The following is an 18,278-nucleotide window of genomic DNA, read 5'->3' as shown; positions in this document are numbered from 1 at the left end:
TAGACCCATTTTACAGAAAAGGAAACTGAGATTCAGAGTGATTCAAGAATTTGCCTAAACTCACTGTGGTAAGAGTCAAATCAAGATCATTTGTTTCCAAGGCCAAATGCTTTTCTTGCTAAACCATACTGTTTTTGAGTTTTCCCCTCCTAGCTATCTTATACTCCCTAATTCAACCACAGGCAGTCTCCATACTTTTGCTATACATGCATCACACCCAATATGTCAGCTCAATTTCACATTTTAAGTAAGCTCAGTTGACAGTTCCAGCATAAGTGCTATTTTGTAGACCTTGTTTGCCCTTCTTAATTTTATCCATCCTCTGAGTCAATACTACAAGTCACTAGGTTACAATTTCTGAAAGGATTAGTTTTTTAAGGTGTTTGGATGTTGACACATCACTACTTTCATTTATTCCATAAATAAATCTCTCTGGGAAGTGTGCAGTATATTCTTGTTCACTCTCTAGGCACATCTTTTAGAAAGATGCCTGTTCTTCTGAGAATTCTGTATTCTCAGCAAAATTCCTCAGTACTTACCTAACTTTCCATATTACCTAGATAACTGACAATGGGATCACTTTGGAATTTCTGGTAAATCTGTGTTTTGACTTTTAAAAGAAATTTTAAGTTATTTTCTATATTGAAAATAATAGTTTTTCCAATGAAGGATGGGTGGGAAAACTATTAAAAAACAATGCTACTGTTATGCTTTCAAATTTACTAAATATTAAAACAATGATCTACTTTCCTTGTTTATAACCTTGGAACACAGAGGACACAAAGGAGTCCCTGTAAATATCAAAAGTTTGATTAGCAAGATTCTTTGTTATAATCTGGCATGACATGATAAGGCATGGAATATTATATAGTATAGTAAATGAAAAACCCTATAATATAATATAGAGTTAATATGCTCAAAATTTGGCTTTATTCAGACTCACTTCTTGCCTTTCAAATCCCTTCCCCCAGCCTTTTTTTAGGGGGACAGATAGCTAGTCAGATACAAGAATATATAGACACACTCTTAACCAGCTACATAAGACAGGCAGACATAACTATAATGTAAGCACTTGTGACACCTGGCACCTTGGAGAGCGCCATGGGGTACTCAACGCAGTAAACTTGTGAAAAAAGGAAAGCTTAATGTTCCTACCAAGGATCTTTTTAAAATTTAAAGCAAAATTATATATGAAACAGGAAGATTGTTGATGCATTTCTTTCATTTGATCAGGGATTATTAGTAAGAAATGAGCCTCTCAGAAGGTAGCTGTTGATCAGATAGGAGTTCATGTGCCCACTAGATGGCGATGCAGTTCTACAGAAGGATATATTTACAAATAGGGGTGGTGGGGTAGGTGGGTAGAGTCACAGAGTTTGTGAGAGGTCAGGGATGGGGCAGTTGAATTGCACTCCAGCTTCTCTGATAAGAAAAAAAAAACAATTTTAGTTCAGATGGGGAGAATTTTAAGGGCTCCATATGTCTTTAAATAAATCCGTTAAAAGCTGGTTTCATTTTGACTGCTGGAGTCTGTGATGGAAATCCAGAGTGCTACTAGAACTGAGAAAGAGTGAATGCTGTGGTTCCTGATATCTTAGGAAAATTTTCTCCTTGAGAGAATAGGGCCAGAGGAGAGGCTATCCACAAAAACTTCTTTAAGTAGCATCTTCTAAGTTTTTAGCTATAATGTAAGAATGAAAGAAAATCAATACTTATCTTTTGCTATTAGGGGAAGAACTTTTTCATGTGAGGGAAAGGACTATTGTTATGGTCTACCTGGAAGGGTTTCCAAAAATCCAATATTATTTATTAATTTTATTTATTTGTCAAATACCAATTCTGAGCAGTGCATCAAATGCTGAGATGAAATGCCAAGACAAAGTACAAGAATTATCTTCTTTCAAACAGCTTATATTCTACCAAATGTATTGCTCATCTACCTCATAAAGGAATCAAAGTTTTAAGAGGTTTACCTTCTAAATAGTTTTATAGCTTTGAATATTAATTAATGTAGGTTTGTATCCTATGATTCTTATATACAGTGAAATTTACTGTTTCTGTGAGACAGAATTAAATATTTAAATTTCATATTTATATACCTCTTCTATCATAGCCAGATGGTGGGAGGAGGGACAAAAGAGGGGGTGGATATGTATGACACACCAGTCAGTAGCAGGTCATGGCAGCAAGGACCAAGTGTCTTTGTATGTGTGAGGGAGCACATACACTAAAAGATCTGGGATAGTTACCAAGTGTTCAAAGCCTATAGAATTGAAACTATGCTTAGACTTCCCCTGGAGTCCTATTTATAGGACTAGCCCTAGGCAGAAGCAGAGTAGGTGGTAGCCTACATGTTGTGATTTAAAGGCCCTAAAAGGTTCCAGTGACCAAAAATATCTCTCCCTCAAGCTGTCCATGGTGCCTGAAATTCCCATATGAACCACACCTTTGGAGTAAAGTGCAAAAAAGACCACTGTTAAAATCAAATACTTAACTAGATGGGGTCACATATTAAACCACAATCTTTCACTGAAGTTTGTTTCAATTACTTTATGAGGTTAGCTATTACATCACCTGGCTGGGTTTCCATAAAATGGAACAAAGAATAGCTATTTTGATGAAGGGGGTCATGGAGAATGGGGATCATGGAAATGGGAATCAAGAAATTCAGAGATCAGGGTTTGGGGACAGTACAATATAGGGAGGGTTTTATTGCTATGGTAAATGGGTACCAAAACTAGGCAACCTCTTCACCTATTTCATAATGTGATCTATTATAGGACCTACTTGAATAAGTCTTTTCTGACAGATTCTATCTTCTGCCATTATACCTGATAGCTTTCTAAAATGACCTAAATTATACTAGCTAGCATTTATATATAGCACTTACTATGTGCCAGGCAGTGTGAAAACTGAAGCAAACAGAGATGAAATAATTTGCCCAGGGTCATACAGCTAGTAAGTATTTGAGGATTTGAACTTGTCTTTCTTACACCAGATCTTGTGCTCTATCTTCTGAGCTAGGTAGCTGCCCACATAATTGCTAGTAACTCAGAATAGAACTATGTCAACTATCAAACTATGTTTTAATAAAACAAAACAAAATAAAATTCTTCCTCAGAGTCTAGTACAGAAAGTTAAATGATTAGAATATTAAATGTGCAAAGGACCAAAAAGGGCAATTAGTATAAATCCAGCATTTAACAGATAATACCAAGACCCAAGTTTACTTGCCCAAAATTGCAAGACTGATTATAGACCCCAAGTCTATAGGAATTACTCTTCTCATGATGTTAGCTACTGATAGCACTACTTAGATATTTTACTTAGAACGTCCAGTAAGTAGAGTGTAGGTATCTTCAAGCCAAATATAGTTTTATTTTTGGCTTTGTGTGGCCAGCATACAAGGCAGAATCTGGCATACACCACGTGCTTAATAAATATTTGTTGGATTTATTTGATTGACTAACTTCCTCTCATTATACATATATCATTTATCCTCCAAAGATTCATACCACTGTAAAAAAATGCAACCCTCTTTATCTTTAGCATTTTCCCATTTCTTTTCTTTGTTGATAAAATAATCATTTTTGGGGATTGAGGGTAACAAAAAGATTTATTGAAATAAGAGTAGAAGCCCTGCTTGATTCAATTTAAGTGATCAAAAGAGATTTAGGGAAATGTTCACATTGGAAATGGCTGACTATTTTTAGTTTGAACTTCTAGAAAGTGTTTGAAAAGATGAACAGTTTACTTACCTATTTCAGTCATGGTTATCCCTGGTGCTAATTGCCCATTGTTGAAAGAGCTATAGGTAAACAAGTTGGGTACAGAAGTGAGGTCATAGATAGGTTCTTGCTTTATCTGTTTGATTCCAGTCATATCCAGTCCTGACTGATCTGGGGATGGCTGGCCTGAATCCACATTATAATACCCCTCAGATTTTGGCAAGTCAATGACATGCCCATTGGAATAGGTGCCACCTGTTTCGTTGTTCAGGTTGTTCAGGCCATTGCTGATGCTGCTGCTGTAGACCCTGGCAAGGGCCTCTGCCTCCCCATTCTGCTGTTGCCGCTGTTCCTGAAGCCGTTGCTGGTGCTTCTGCACTTCTGCATATAGGCTGTCCCTTTGCTTCTTGGACATCCTCCCAAATTTGACAGCTGAGTTGGGGGGAAAAGCAGAAAACAAGACACAAGTTTTTTCTTCCCAGTTCCTCAGAAATGGCATTCCATCTCCCTTTTAAGTATCTTTGCCTGGAATATTTGTCCTTCTCTTTTCTACATCATAACTTCATTCATAACTCAGCTCAAATGTCACTTCCTATCAGAGGCCAATCCTGATGGTACCATTTACAAATTGGTCTATATTCTCTCTGTTTACGTGTCTCTCTCTGTGTGTCTCTCTGTCTCTCTTTCTATGTTTTTCTCTGTCTTTTTCTGTCTCTCTTACTATCCCTCTACCTCTCTCATTTGCTTAATTAAGTATGTGTTGTTTCTCCTAGTAGAAAGTAATCCCCTTTGAGGATTAGGACTATTTCATTTTTGTCTTTGCATCTCCACTATTTAGTACAGTGCCTATCATGTAGTAGGCATGTAATAGATAATTGTTGAGTTGAATTAATCCTAGCATCTTAAGTGATAGGCACTAGCTATTACTTGAGAACTCAAGGTTTCTCACTGCAAATAAGTGCACTAACCATTCAGTTGCACTGGCCCAAGTACTGGGATGTGTCTTCACTAATAAACAATTTAGAATGCAGTGATAGATTTGACAGAGAGCTTAGTGCTATCCTGCACAGAAGGAACTATATTTTAAAAGCTAAGAAAGGAGGAGTTAAAAATTATATATGTAAATTTCTATTCTCTATTAGTTTATGAATTTTTTTCTTTTGATTTAAGAGAAAAAACATGCAATGGCCACATGACTAAAAAGACACAGCTAGGGAGAATGATTTATTTATAGTCTCCAAATCTTGATTATATGCCATAAGATTACTAAATTCTATAGGCTAGCTTGTCCTAAACCCTAAGACCTTATCATTGGCAATTTTCAGAGTTTTTCCATCTCTGTCTCACTACCCCCTCCCAAATGACACAAATTACTTCATAGAGGGACTTTATACATTTTCTAGACATTGCAAACCTATATAGTATAAAATACATACATACATACATACATGTATGTATGTATGTATGTATCTTGTCTTTAGATTTCTCTAGCAATCAGAGGCAAAATAAGTTTAATGAATTGAATTGGCATGAACTCTCATTCTGGCTGGAAGGAACCATAGAGTTCATAGATCAAGAGACTTCAATGGGATAGTGGTTGGAGCACAGAAATTAAGTCAATCTTGGTTTTAAATCCTATCTCAGACACACAGCTTACTGTCCGGTCCCAGGTAAGTCACTAAACTATATTTGCCTCAATTTCCTCATCTGTAAAATGAGGGGGAGAGGTGGGTTAAATGGTCTCTGAGATCCTTTCCAGTTTTTAGTTTTTATCCTATGAGTATAAATCACACCTGAACTGGAGATGCATTCAACATCCACTAAACATGTATATAGGAAATCTCTTTGTAAAATTTTTTCTCTGTCTTGTATATCAGGGCTTCTTAAATTTTTCCACTTGCAATCTCTTTATGCCCAAGAAATTTTTATGTGACCCCAGATGTATAGGTATATAAAGTAGGTATATAAATCAAACATTTACTGGTAATAAATCACAATTTCATGACCCTCACATTTAGTTACAAGATCCCATATGGAGTCATGATTTACAGTTTTAAGAAGTTGGGGTCTATATAATTTTTCTCTTTAAATACTATCCTTAGCCATTCCAATGAGAAAAGGGGAAGTCATCCTGAAAGTAGTTATGGACTAATAAAAAAGACTTATTTTTCTTTGAAGGTTTTGTTCACATGCCTTTGGAATATTTAGAGTAATAAGATATTAGTGACAATGAAATTTTTTCTTTCTCCCTATATGTGTTATTCGCTTTCTTGGAATTCATGAGTTCTTTGAGTTTGAGGATCTTGTATTCTACATTTTGTTACAAGACCTCAAATGTCTATTAATGTCTCAGACATTAATAAATATTTATGTTTAAAATAAGAATAGGGATGAGCTGATGCTGTTAATGATAATACAGAGGATCTCCATTGAGTATATATTTTTCTTTTCTTTTATGTTCTTTTTCTTCTTCTTCTTTTTTTCTTGCAATGTCTTCCTCTCCTGCCTTCTGCCTCTCAACTTTTTCTTTACTAGATTGCTGAATTATGGGCATGGACTGTAGGGTAACACAGCTGCTCATTCCTCAGACAGAAGCAGTCAGTCTCCCTTATTGTTACAAGAAGAGAAAATATTTGAGGATCTTACAATTAAATTTCCAACAATCTGTGTTCTCCCAAAGTTGAATGGGCTGCTGCCTAGTAGGTATTGAGTTCCCAATCCCTGGAGGTCTCCTAAATTGAAACTAGATGATTTCTTGTTAGAGTTATTATAGAAGGAATTTTTTGCTCAGTTAAGAGTTGAACTTGACAGCCTCTGAAAAGTAAGAGATTCTGGATTGGAATTCTTACTAATACTTACTGCCACTTTAATTATACAATTCCTTGAAGATATCTCAGTTTCCTTTTCTACAAAATGAGGAAGTTTGCATATATGGCTTTTCTTCCTTCTTTCTTTCCTTCCTTCCTTCCTTCCTTCCTTCCTTCCTTCCTTCCTTCCTTCCTTCCTTCCTTCCTTCCTTCCTTCCTTCCTTCCTTCCTTCCTTCCTTCCTTCCTTCTTCCCTCCATCCTTCCCTCCTTTGTTCCTTTCTTCTCCTTTTTCATTTTATGCTTATAACAGCTTTGCAAGTTAAATACTATTAGGCATTATTAATCCTCATTTTACAGATGAAGTAACTAAGGCTAAGGGAGATGGCTAAGGGAGATGGTTCAGTAACTTGTCTTCTTGGTCGCACAGCTAGTAAATGCCTGAGACAGAACTTTGAATCTAGATTATCTTGACTTGAAGTCCGATGTTGTTTTTACTGCTCCTTTTAAATAATTTTTTTGTTGTTGCTGCAAAAAAGTTGATGCTATTTTTTCTAAGATCCTTCCTCAGTACTATTAGTAGATTAATCAATTATATGCATAAACCTTTATAGCAAAGCTTAATCCCTTGGAGAAATTCTCTTTCTTTTCTTGATGGAATAGATTGTGGGTACCATTTTTTTTTTTACCTTTATATCTGTATCACTAAGCTATTGTTTTTGTTTATCCTTTATATTTTGTGTATCAGTGATGTAAGGTGATGTTGACTTAACATGTAAATTGGGTTTAAGAGAAACACATATAATTAATATGAAAATTGGACATTTTTATGGTAGTCTTTACTTTGCTCTTGCATAAGGAACTCCCCATATAACAATTTCTACTCCCACATGGGAAACAGTGGTGTATACATGGGAATCTTGGCTATGTCACCAAAGGAATTGGATTCAAACACATTCTCTCTTTTATTACTTATGTGGCCTTGGAAAACAACTGTACCTTTTTGGGTCTTAATTTCCTCATCTGTAAAATAAACAAGATTGTATTAAATGAAAATTCTAAACCTATCATCTGAAATAAATTCTTGGATTTGATTGTAAGATCTGAAGTGGAACTGGAGTTTTTGGAGTTGCCAGGATAATGTTACTAATAATAAAGATAATCTTATTGTTGGGCAGCCAAATGACAAAGCAGAGAAAGTGCCAAATTTTGAGTCACAAAGACTTATCTTCTTGAGTTCAAATCTGGCCTCAGATATTTACTAGCTATGCTACTTAATCTTGTGTAAGTCACTTGACCATATTTACCTCATTCTCTTCATTTGTAAAAGGAGATGGAGAAGGAAATAACAAACCATTTCATTATCTTTGCCAAGATTAACTCTAAATGGGATCATGAAACGTTGTACATGACGAAAAATGATTACTGATATTTCCAATATGAATAAGTGCTTATTAGTAGTGCATCATATAGTTAAATGAGTTTATTATGAAAAAAATTAGATTGCTAGAGATTGCCTTATGTCACTTTCTACTTTTTACTGTTTATGGCAATTTTTGTTTTTCACTTGATATATGTTGTTAGAGTAGATTAATATTTCCTTTGCCTGACTTAAAGATAAAACTTTAATACAAAAGAAACACTTTTAGAATTATTACAAAGTCAAATATATCTTGTCAGTAAATTTGATTTATTTGAAATGGAGAGCTGAACATTATAAGTAGATTGTTTTGAGAGGAATCATAATGACTACCATGTGCAAATACATCAAATAGCTCGAAGTATGCAATTAGACATATAATTATATGGACTTTGTCACTGAGCAAGAATGGCGTTTCTGGGCTGAGAGAATGAACCAGAATGTTCTCAAAATCTTTGATGAAATATTAACTATACCCTCAATCTTCTGCAATCTGACTTCCTAAAGATTTTATACAGTAACAATTATAGACTATAGAGTTATGGAGAAAAAGCATATTAACTGACCTTCTAAATGAGAATAATGACCTATGTAACTCATGTTTCTTTTGGTCACAGACAAGGGCACTGTAAGATGTTTTGAACATAGTACCCTGGTGCAGATACAACTAAATTTTGGGCATGGATGGGATGATATTTTATTTGGTTTCCACTTAAGGCTGTAGAAGTTCATTAGGGAATGATAATAATGATGATGATACTGACACTTAAAATTAAGGAACAGTCTACAAAGATGTCTAGAGTCTTTCAACAGAAAGATTGGACTTTGCAGGCATAAAAAAAAGCTCAGCTAAAAGGAGATTAAACAAAATAGTGATATTGGAGGGTTGGATGATTTATTTTTTATACACACAATCTTGATTTTTAGCTTAGGCCAAGCTAGATTTTCATCAATTTGCTGTATAATTGAGAATTGCCACTTGGTGATAGTTGATGTTTTTAGGATCATAGATTTAGATAAGGAAGGTAACTCAGAAGATATCTAATCCAACTTCTAATTTTATAGATGTGAATACCATTCCCAAAGATATAACTTGACTTGTTCAACTGGTAGAACCAAATTTGAATCCAATGTATTGGATCTAGCAAATTTAACAAATCCCTATTCATTATGTGAACTTTATAAAAGTTCACATGAAAACAAAACAAAGCAAAACAAAAAAAAAAACTTTAATCTGTCTGTTTTCTGGGAAGTTGAACTGGCTGGTCCTTGGATTTTCTTTCTCGCTTTGGGTCGACAAGTCTGTTAGCCTATAAATAACTTCTTGTTGTTCCATCATTTTCAATTGTTTCTGACTCTTTGTAACTTCATTTGAGATTTTCTTGGCAGAGATACTAGAGTGGTTTCCCATATCTTTCCCCAGCTAGTTTTACAGATGAGGAAATGGAATCAAACAGAATTAAGTGACTTGCCCAGAGTCACATAGTAAATATCTGAGGCTGCATTTGAACTCAAGATGACTCATCTTGCTGACTCCAGGTCCAATATTCTATTGCATCACTTAGCTGCCACGAATAACTTAGGGATGGTGATAACCATTGAGGAGAAATTACAGAAATCTTAACAGCAATTATAGAGGATGCTCCAGCAATTTAAAATGCTTGAATGGGCAGCCATGGTCAAGGGAAACTTTTTATGGCCAGTGAGGCAGCAAATACCTTGAACAATTGTCACAATGAAGCAAGCTTCCCACTAATCTGGAGAATTAATCCCCCTCTTAGTATAGGTCTGATCATATTATGCCCCTGTTTAAATGACTTTGATTTCCCAACACCTCTCAGATGAATCACAAACTCTTCTATTTGGCATTTAAATCCATTTGCAATCTGGTTTCAGTCCATCCTTCTATACCTGTGCTGATTTTACATACCCCTCCATTATACACTCTACATTCTAGCCAAAATGGCTTATTTGCTCTTTCTTGTACACACCATCTCTTATCTCCACACCTGTGTACAAGAATGCTCTCCTTGCTCACAGCTGTCTCTTGGAATCCTTGCTCAACTCAAGGTTTGGCTCATGTTACTTCCTAAACAAGACCTTTTTTGATCTCCTCTTTCATTTCTCCCAAGTTGTCTCAACTCCTCACCTCTCCCCCAAGTTATTTTGCAATTTGTATTGTGTATATTTTGCATTGGCCTTCCTTATTATATGTTTCTCCCTAGTGGGGTCTAAATTTGTTTCTGTTTTTCTGTTCCCAGAGCCGAGCACAGTACCTGGCATATAATAAATGCTTGCTGAATCAAATTAGATTGAACAGTCTTCGTCTGGTCACGATTAATGATGCCTTTAAAATACTTTGGGAATGCTTACTTAACCCAGTCCAAGACCTGAAATGTGTGTGAAACACACAGAAGTTTCAGAAAAATCAAACCTTCCTCATATGATACAATAAGGAAGAAGCTTTTCACTTCAAGAACGAATTAATTTTTTTTTTCTGTTCACTGTATCTCTTCTCACTCTCCTAACCATTTATTTGGCATGTATTCATCTGCAGGAAGTATTTGGGAAGTCATTTCTGGCAGCTTCAGAATGGTTGTTTGACCCATGATTTAGCTGCTTATTATCATCCTCAAGTTTCCAGTGTCCTTGGCCATCATATTGTTTTTATTTCTCAGAGGCTTATTTAATGCAGCTTATTCCTTCCCCCTTTGAGAATGTTGTTCCACCATTAAAAAGATCCCAGAACCTTATTATGCCAACTAGTTGAGGAGTCTCCTCTCCTCTGTGGGCTGAATTAAATCCCTACTGATTCCTGGCCTGAGTCCTTTTGTATAATAACTCTACCCCACTAATTTCATTCTGTATCACAAGTCCTAATTGTGAGAAGAAAATATTTTCTTTAATTACAAAGACTCTATAGTAGAAATAAATATTGAAGCTGGAATCAAGATCTCAATTCTAAACTGGCCTCAGACACTTACTAGCAATGTGACCCTGGGCAAGTGACTTAATGGTATTTGCCTCAGTTTCCTTATATATAAAATGATGATAATAACAGTATCTACCTTCAAAGAATTGTTGTGAGTTATTTGTAGTGTGCTTAGCATGGTCTGGCACATAGCAGGCATTTAATAAATGTTTCTTTCTTTACTTCCTCCCTTCCTCCTTCCTTCCTCCTTCCTTCCTCCCTCCCTCCCTTTCTTTCCTCCCTCTCTCCCTCTCTTCCTCCCTTCTCTCCTTCCCTCCTTCCTTCTTTCCTTCCTTCCCTCCTTCCTTCCCTCCTTCCTTCCTTTCCTCCTTCTCTTCCTCCTTCCCTCCTTCCTTCCTTCCCTCCTTCCTTCTTTTCCTCCTTCCTTCCTCCCTCCTTTTCTCCCTTCCTTCCTTCTTTCCCTCCCTCCTTCCCTCTTTCCCTCCCTCCTTCCTTCCTTCCTTCTTTCTTTCCTTCCTTCCTTTCCTCCTTCTCTTCCTCCTTCCCTCCTTCCTTCCTTCCCTCCTTCCTTCTTTTCCTCCTTCCTCCCTCCTTTTCTCCCTTCCTTCCTTCTTTCCCTCCCTCCTTCCCTCTTTCCCTCCCCCCTTCTTTCTTTCCTTCCTTCCTTCCTTTCTTCCTTCCTTCCTTCTTTCCTTCCTTCTCTCCCTCCTTCCCTCCCTTTCTTCCTCCCTTCCTTTCTTCCTTCCTTTCTTCCTTTTTCTGCCTTGTTCTCATTTGCAAAATGAGAATAATAAAAGCACTGACCTAGAATTATTGTGAAGATAAATGGAGATATTTGTAAAGTGCTTTGTAAACCTTAAATACTATAGAAATATCATCATCATCATCATCATCACCATCATCCCATTATTTAGAGTTCCTTCACTTTTATAAATGAGGCTTTCAGGCTGGTGTCAATTAATGTGCTGCCCTCACATGGTAGAAATAAGTTACACGACCCACAACTCAAATTCATGTGTAATCCATCTAAACCAATTTCAGTGAATACTATTTTTAGTCATTGTCTAACTTCTCTTTTTCCTTCTTTTCTGGATCTTCTTTAAAAACGTGGGTCAGATCATGTCATATGGAATTCTCTGGTGATAGGATTTAGTTTCCAAATTCACAATCCCTGGGAGCAGCCCTCTATGCAGATTGCAAGGAAGGGACGAAACATAGTTGGTTAGAAGATGCTTATATTTTTTGTTCCTGTACATGTTTGTAAATTAAAAGACAGATCCTTGATGCCCTTAGCTGAAGCAAGGCAGATTCCTTTGGTGGTGGGGGTAGAGTAGATGTCACTGGGACAAAAGGACCTGCAGATAAAAATGACATGCCAGGAAGGACTTTCCTGTTTAGGGAAGTCAGGCAAAGGACCAAGTATTTTATATGTTAGCTGTCAAGTTATGTGTCAAGTTGAATTTATTCATGTACTTAAAACCATGCCACACGCTATTTCCAGTTGCCCTCAAAAGGAGCTAGCAGTAAATGAATGCTAATTATTATCACTTTGGAATATGAATATAGAATCACTTTTTTTTTTTTTATAAAAGTTTATTGGTCAGAACTATGGCAGAGAGAATGTGACTGGAATCTCAGATTGCAAGGGATCATTTCAGTCATGGGGTCATAAGGCCACAGAGCTAGATCTAAAGGGAACCTAAGAATTTATATAGGTCATTTAAGTTATCTAGGTCAATTCCTCATTTACATGTCAGAAAACTGAGGCCTATGGAGGTTAAATGTCTTTGCCATTTTGTGATAATATTAGAGAGAAATGCCGTTTATGTATTTGTTAGAATTCCAAGGTTCCCTGCAATATGCTGGAAAAGCCCAAATGATTCCCCCTCCTTCCTCTCCTCTCTCCTCTGCTCAAAATATCATTTCCTTCTTACCTTCATTAAGGAATTTTTGTGTTGGGGGGCAGGGAGGGAGGAAAATGTGACTGTCGATGAAGTTTGTAGTTGAGGAACTTATAATAGCAGCTATGGGGAAACGATCCCTACTGTGTCAGAACCAGCGGTAAATTGTCCTAAACAACTCTTCTAATGCCAGCTGGGTCTTTGCTAAAGATTGGTTGTGAGCTAGAAGATGGGTTTTAGGATAAGAACAAATCATCTGCCAGAGAGACATGATCAACTTCAAGAGCGCATGAACCTTGCTTCTTACAAGCAGAAATCCATCAGGCCTATTAGCTGAACTCACACCTAACTAACAGGTGTGCCTCAGGTTAGACAAGTCACTTATCCAATCTCTTCAGCTCTCTGTGTTTGCAAAGCTTTGAAAAAAACATTTTGCTTCCTCTACCTTCAGTGTGAACAACGCACCTGTTCAGCTTGTTACTTTCTCACCAAACACTCTTGGATCTATATGTCTTTCCCCTTCCTGCCACCCCCCTACCCAACCAAAAACTTCTATGTGTTCAGTTAATATGCTATCAGAAAGGTCTTTCCCCCCTCTTCTTTTTCATATTACCACTCTCTGGAAACTATAACAGGAGTTTAAATTGGCTCCAGCAAAGCAGCAACCATTTGAAAGGGCTTAAATAGGAGAGCAAGATGTTAACTCTTTACCATCTCGAGACATTCCTAGGGCAAGACACTTCTGCAGCCGGCAATGTTGGCACCGGTTTCTGTTCGTTCTGTCAATTAAACAGTTTCTCTGCCTTGGGCAGGAGTAAGATGCATTGTTCTGCTGGCTCCTTCGAAAGAATCCCTGGAGGGAGGGAGGGAAGGAAGGAAAGGAGGGCAGGGGAGAGAGTGAGGGAGAAAAAAGAGAGAGAGAGAGACAGAGAGAGAGACAGAGAGAGAGACACAGAGAGAGAGAGAGACAGAGAGAGAGAGAGAGAGAAAGAAATATATTTTTATAGGAAGCAAAACCCAAGAACTTTTATCATGCACAATGGGGATATACTCTATACTGAGGTTTCTTTGGGGGATTCACTATCAACACAAATTTGTTTATGTGTAAAAACTCTTTGGACATCTCCCTTTGGATGTTGCTCAAGTTCTTCCATTAAAGACAATACAGACTTTCTCCAGGAAGAATAATAGCAGCATTTCATGGATATGATAATAGTCAGGAAGGTAGAGAGGACAGTGTCCCCAGAATATGCTATGTAAATTGGTAAATTAGGAATAAGCACAAAACCAAAAGCTTCTCTTTGTCCTCAGGCCCTATTGTGGGAAAATGGAAACAAGCTTTATGTGTAAGTATAGAATTATAGATTTGAGCTAGAAGAGACTTCCAGTCTATTCTTTCCCTTTTCACAGATGGGAAAACTGAAGCCTATGGAGGTTAATACAATGCCTAAGATCATAGAGAGAATGTGTTCTCTATCACTTAATTGAATTAGAACCTGGGTCCATTGACAGAGCTATTGTTCTTCCCATAGTACCATGCTGCTCTAAGAAAGCTGAATGAAGTAGATTCTGCAGCTGTCAATATATATACATACACATAGAGAAAAAGAAACAGCACAGACACATCTACACACACACACACACACACACACACACACACACACACAAACACAAACACACATACAATACCACCCACCCACCCACTCATTCCCACACACAGAGTTTATGAAGGGAAAAGAGCATGGAGTAACAGGTTGGAAAGAACTCAGTGATGGCGTGTATCATTCTCCCTCAGAATATAAGCTCCTTAAAGTCAGTGACTGTTTTAGATGTTGTGTGTGTGTGTGTGTGTGTGTGTGTGTGTGTGTGTGTGTGTCTCCTTGGCACTTAGCTCTGAGGTTGGTACATTGTAAATATTAAATAAGTATTTATTGATTTGATTTCTAAGTGGCCTTAAATAAAACATATGACCAGAGTCATCAGCCCCTGTGTTTTTCCAACTATCTAATAGAACCTTGACTCCCAGGTAATTACTTGCTGGATCTCAGAAATTAATTTGAGGATAGGTCAACCATCTCATTGCAGTACCCGAACTAGCCCTGAGTTCTAGAAGTAACCCTTCTTCCACCCAGAGAAAAACAAATGGCATGCATTGAAAAGAACTAGCATGATCACAGCATAACCACAAGTATAATTATTCTAAATGGAATGGGACTATGAGATTTAAAGGGTGACAACAATGAGATCCAGAGTTATAATCGTAGCAGAATGTGAGATCTGGATGGCAGCAGAGACTAGATTCACAATGAAATGGAAACTAGGCTGACACTCAAGGATGAATGATAGTACTGAAGTCATGACAAATCCCAGAAAGAAGTGATATGGCTTCCTGGAATCCATGAAAACAAGTCACACAGTATCATTTCAGCAAATATACCTTGATTAGTAGTAATATGAGATTTACATTTCAATAAGCATTGTGTGGCTTGTACCTCTTGGTACTTAAGAGTTGCTTAGGAGTACAAGTCTGATACTGACTGAGAAACATTTTCCTGAAGCTATAGCTACAGGCTTAATTTAAGGCCAATTTGACACTAATTATGAGGCATTTCTTGCTTATCTGTTGCTCATTATTGCAAATGTGCTTTTTGGCATGAAAAGTAGTTTCTGTTTCAAATTTTATTGAATGAACAGGGATTTGAATGAATGCATGAGCTGAGTCAATGTTATTTAAAAATGAGTTGTTGGTACTGACTTGAAAATAATGCCATGAAATGTTTGAGGATTGATGTGAAGTGTTGCCTTGCTATTATTAAAAAAAAATTCTTTGAGGTTCTTATTTGAAGAAAATTATTTCATGCTTTAATTGTTTTTAATCATTAAAGATTTCTTTTACATTCTATGGTTCAGAATGTCATTTTAACTTAAAGCTTAGGGTACCCCACGGAACAATAGCTACATTCTTTGCTGAAGGTTGATTTCTATTTGAAGAGGAAAGGCAGAAGGGAGAAGATGACTAGAAGCCAGAACACTTAAATGCTATTCCCAATGTAGTTACTGACCTGTTGTTTTACATTTGGCAATCTATTTAATCTTTTGGAATCTAAATTTACCTATATTCTAATTGGGCTAACTATAACACAGAGAAGAAGAAAATGTTGGGAAAATGTTTTTGATTCTAAATGAAAAACATTTCTTCATACTTTGTGATACTTTTCCACCCCTTTTCATCTAGGTTATTTTTTTTAAACGATGAAACATGAACCAGTTTCACTTGACATTGAACTAAGCGATGTAATCTTACAAGAAATATTATATGAAAAGGAATGGATTATTTAAAAACTAATAGAGGTAAAGTATCTTTCCATATAGGGAATATCCAATATCTCAGGAAGTTGGGAAAAATTGTCCGTAAGAATTTACAACTCATCCCAGAAGAAGGAAGAGAGATAAGGTAATTTTTACCTTTACTGTAGGAAATGGTGGCCAGGTAAGGAACAAATGCACATAGTCAATATATTTCCAACCTTTAATTATAAGGCAGTGGTGCAGGAAAATATTAAGGGACATCTCTGGAGGTTCACAAAAGGATTAACACTAATCATATCCAAGGGAGCTCAGGATGTTGACTGGTTACTGAGATAAAGCTTTTCTCTTTCTTTTTTCTTTTATCATTTATTTCCTTTCTCCCTTCTTTTTTGGTGCCAATTTCAATTATAGGGATCACACTTTGTGTGAGCATTATAAAAAGACTTGTCAATTTCTCACCCAGCATCACTATTCAGTGGTGTTACAATGGGCTTTGTTTCATTTATATTTGAAAGTCTCTTCAAATGAAGATCGGATCTCAGAATCTATGACTGTGCTGTTTCTCGCCTCAGTTTACTGACATTAAATAATGATTCACTTTGCTTGCATCTTCAATCAGTTCTGTAATTGCTCTTTCCAATAACTGTACCTGTAATGTCACCTTTCCCCACACATGCTGTGCTGCATTTTACATGTTCTATTTGCAGTCCTAACCGATTCGACTTTGAAACAGTTGTGTAACAGTTCTCATTTCCCCCTTCATATTTGATCTATAGTTCCCTTTTTAGTTCACATCATTCATTTTGTAAACTTGTTATATATCCGATTTTGTTAGCTTTGGGGCTGGATACATGTTAACTGCTTCACTTCTGTTAGAGTTTCTTTGAAACAGAGCTGCTCAATTAAATGCTTTTTTTTCTTTTTCTTTTTTTGGGTGGGGGGGAAGACAAGACAGAGGAGAAAGTAATGGGGCTGGGAATCAGGAAGCTGATTTCTTATCCCCCAATTCTGTGACTAAGTACAGTCATAAATTAGAGATGGAAGATATCTTAGAGATTATTTGATCCATCTTAATAGATGAGAAAACAGACATTCAGAGAAGTTATTTAGGATCAAAAGCCCAGAGCTGGGAAAGATCTCAAAGAGTAACCAGTCTAACTAACTTTCTCATATAGATTAACTAACATTTCTCATATCAAGGAGGAACCTGAAGTCCATAGTTGAGAAATGGCTTTCTTAAGATGAAATGGGTAGCAAGCATCAGCATAAAGATTTGAACTGAGATCCTCTGACTGACACATATGTAGCAAATCAAGACTGAGCCAAGAATTAAATTCATCTGGTTCTAAGGGCAGCACATTTTCTGCATGCAATAAATTCTCCTATCTGAGCCTCAGTTTCTTTATATGTAAAATGAGGAGTTTGAGCTAGATGACCTCTAAGATCTTTTATAGCTCTATTTTTTTTTTTTTGGCTTTTCTCATTAATCAGAAAAGTAAGGGGTAGTTCAATTCTTTTTTGCAACTGTTAGACTTGCTTCCCCTTTCTCAAGAGGCTCAGGAAAATGTTTATAGCTATCACCTTACAATATTTATTTTTAACCTTTAATTTGCCTTCCCAGGTAGCAAGTGCCCTCAAGTTTAATGGGGACAACACTGCTAACACAGCAAGCTGCTGTATTTATATGACTGCTGAAGATGTGAATAATTCAGAACCTTAAACAAAAAGCAGTTTTTAAGGCATTGTTGACTGGTCAGTCACATACACACACACATGTGTGTGTATATATATACATATACATATATGTATACACATATGTATATATACACACACATATAAACACATATTACATACACATATACACACATATATGTATATAATGAATTAAAAAGAAGCCAGCCAACCACAAGTATATCATCATTAAGTGCCCTGATGTTTTTGACCAGATTCTAGTAAAGTTTCATACCTTGCAACCTTCACATGTGATGACTCCGTAGTGGATTCCAGAGGACTTATCGCCACAAATTTTGCATGGTATCACTTCAATTTGTGCTGAAATGGGAAAGCAGACATTTTGAGCTCATGAGGCTCTTATCTTCTTTCTTTCCCTTCTCTCCCACCCTCTGTTCTTTTCTTCCTTCTCTAATCACAAAAAAGAATTTGAAAAAAGCTAGTTTGGCCAT

The 18,278-nt window shown here is 36.6% G+C and overlaps 1 protein-coding gene across 1 annotated transcript in view; it reads right to left on the bottom strand.

Annotated features, from left to right (window-relative positions):
• RORB (RAR related orphan receptor B) overlaps positions 1-18,278 on the bottom strand; it is a 259,834-nt gene that overhangs the window by 47,020 nt on the left and 194,536 nt on the right. The window contains exons 2-4 of the mRNA XM_051998503.1: positions 18,062-18,147; positions 13,498-13,639; positions 3,759-4,160 (exon numbers count right to left, since the gene is read on the bottom strand). Coding sequence (XP_051854463.1) covers positions 3,759-4,160; positions 13,498-13,639; positions 18,062-18,147 — 630 coding nt within the window. The remainder of the gene's footprint in view (positions 1-3,758; positions 4,161-13,497; positions 13,640-18,061; positions 18,148-18,278) is intronic.

This window comes from Antechinus flavipes, chromosome 1, assembly GCF_016432865.1.
Source record: "Antechinus flavipes isolate AdamAnt ecotype Samford, QLD, Australia chromosome 1, AdamAnt_v2, whole genome shotgun sequence".
NCBI classification, from domain to species: domain Eukaryota; kingdom Metazoa; phylum Chordata; class Mammalia; order Dasyuromorphia; family Dasyuridae; genus Antechinus; species Antechinus flavipes.
The sequence above is the reverse complement of the archived record's forward strand: the minus strand, read 5'-3'. Positions and strand labels throughout refer to the sequence as shown.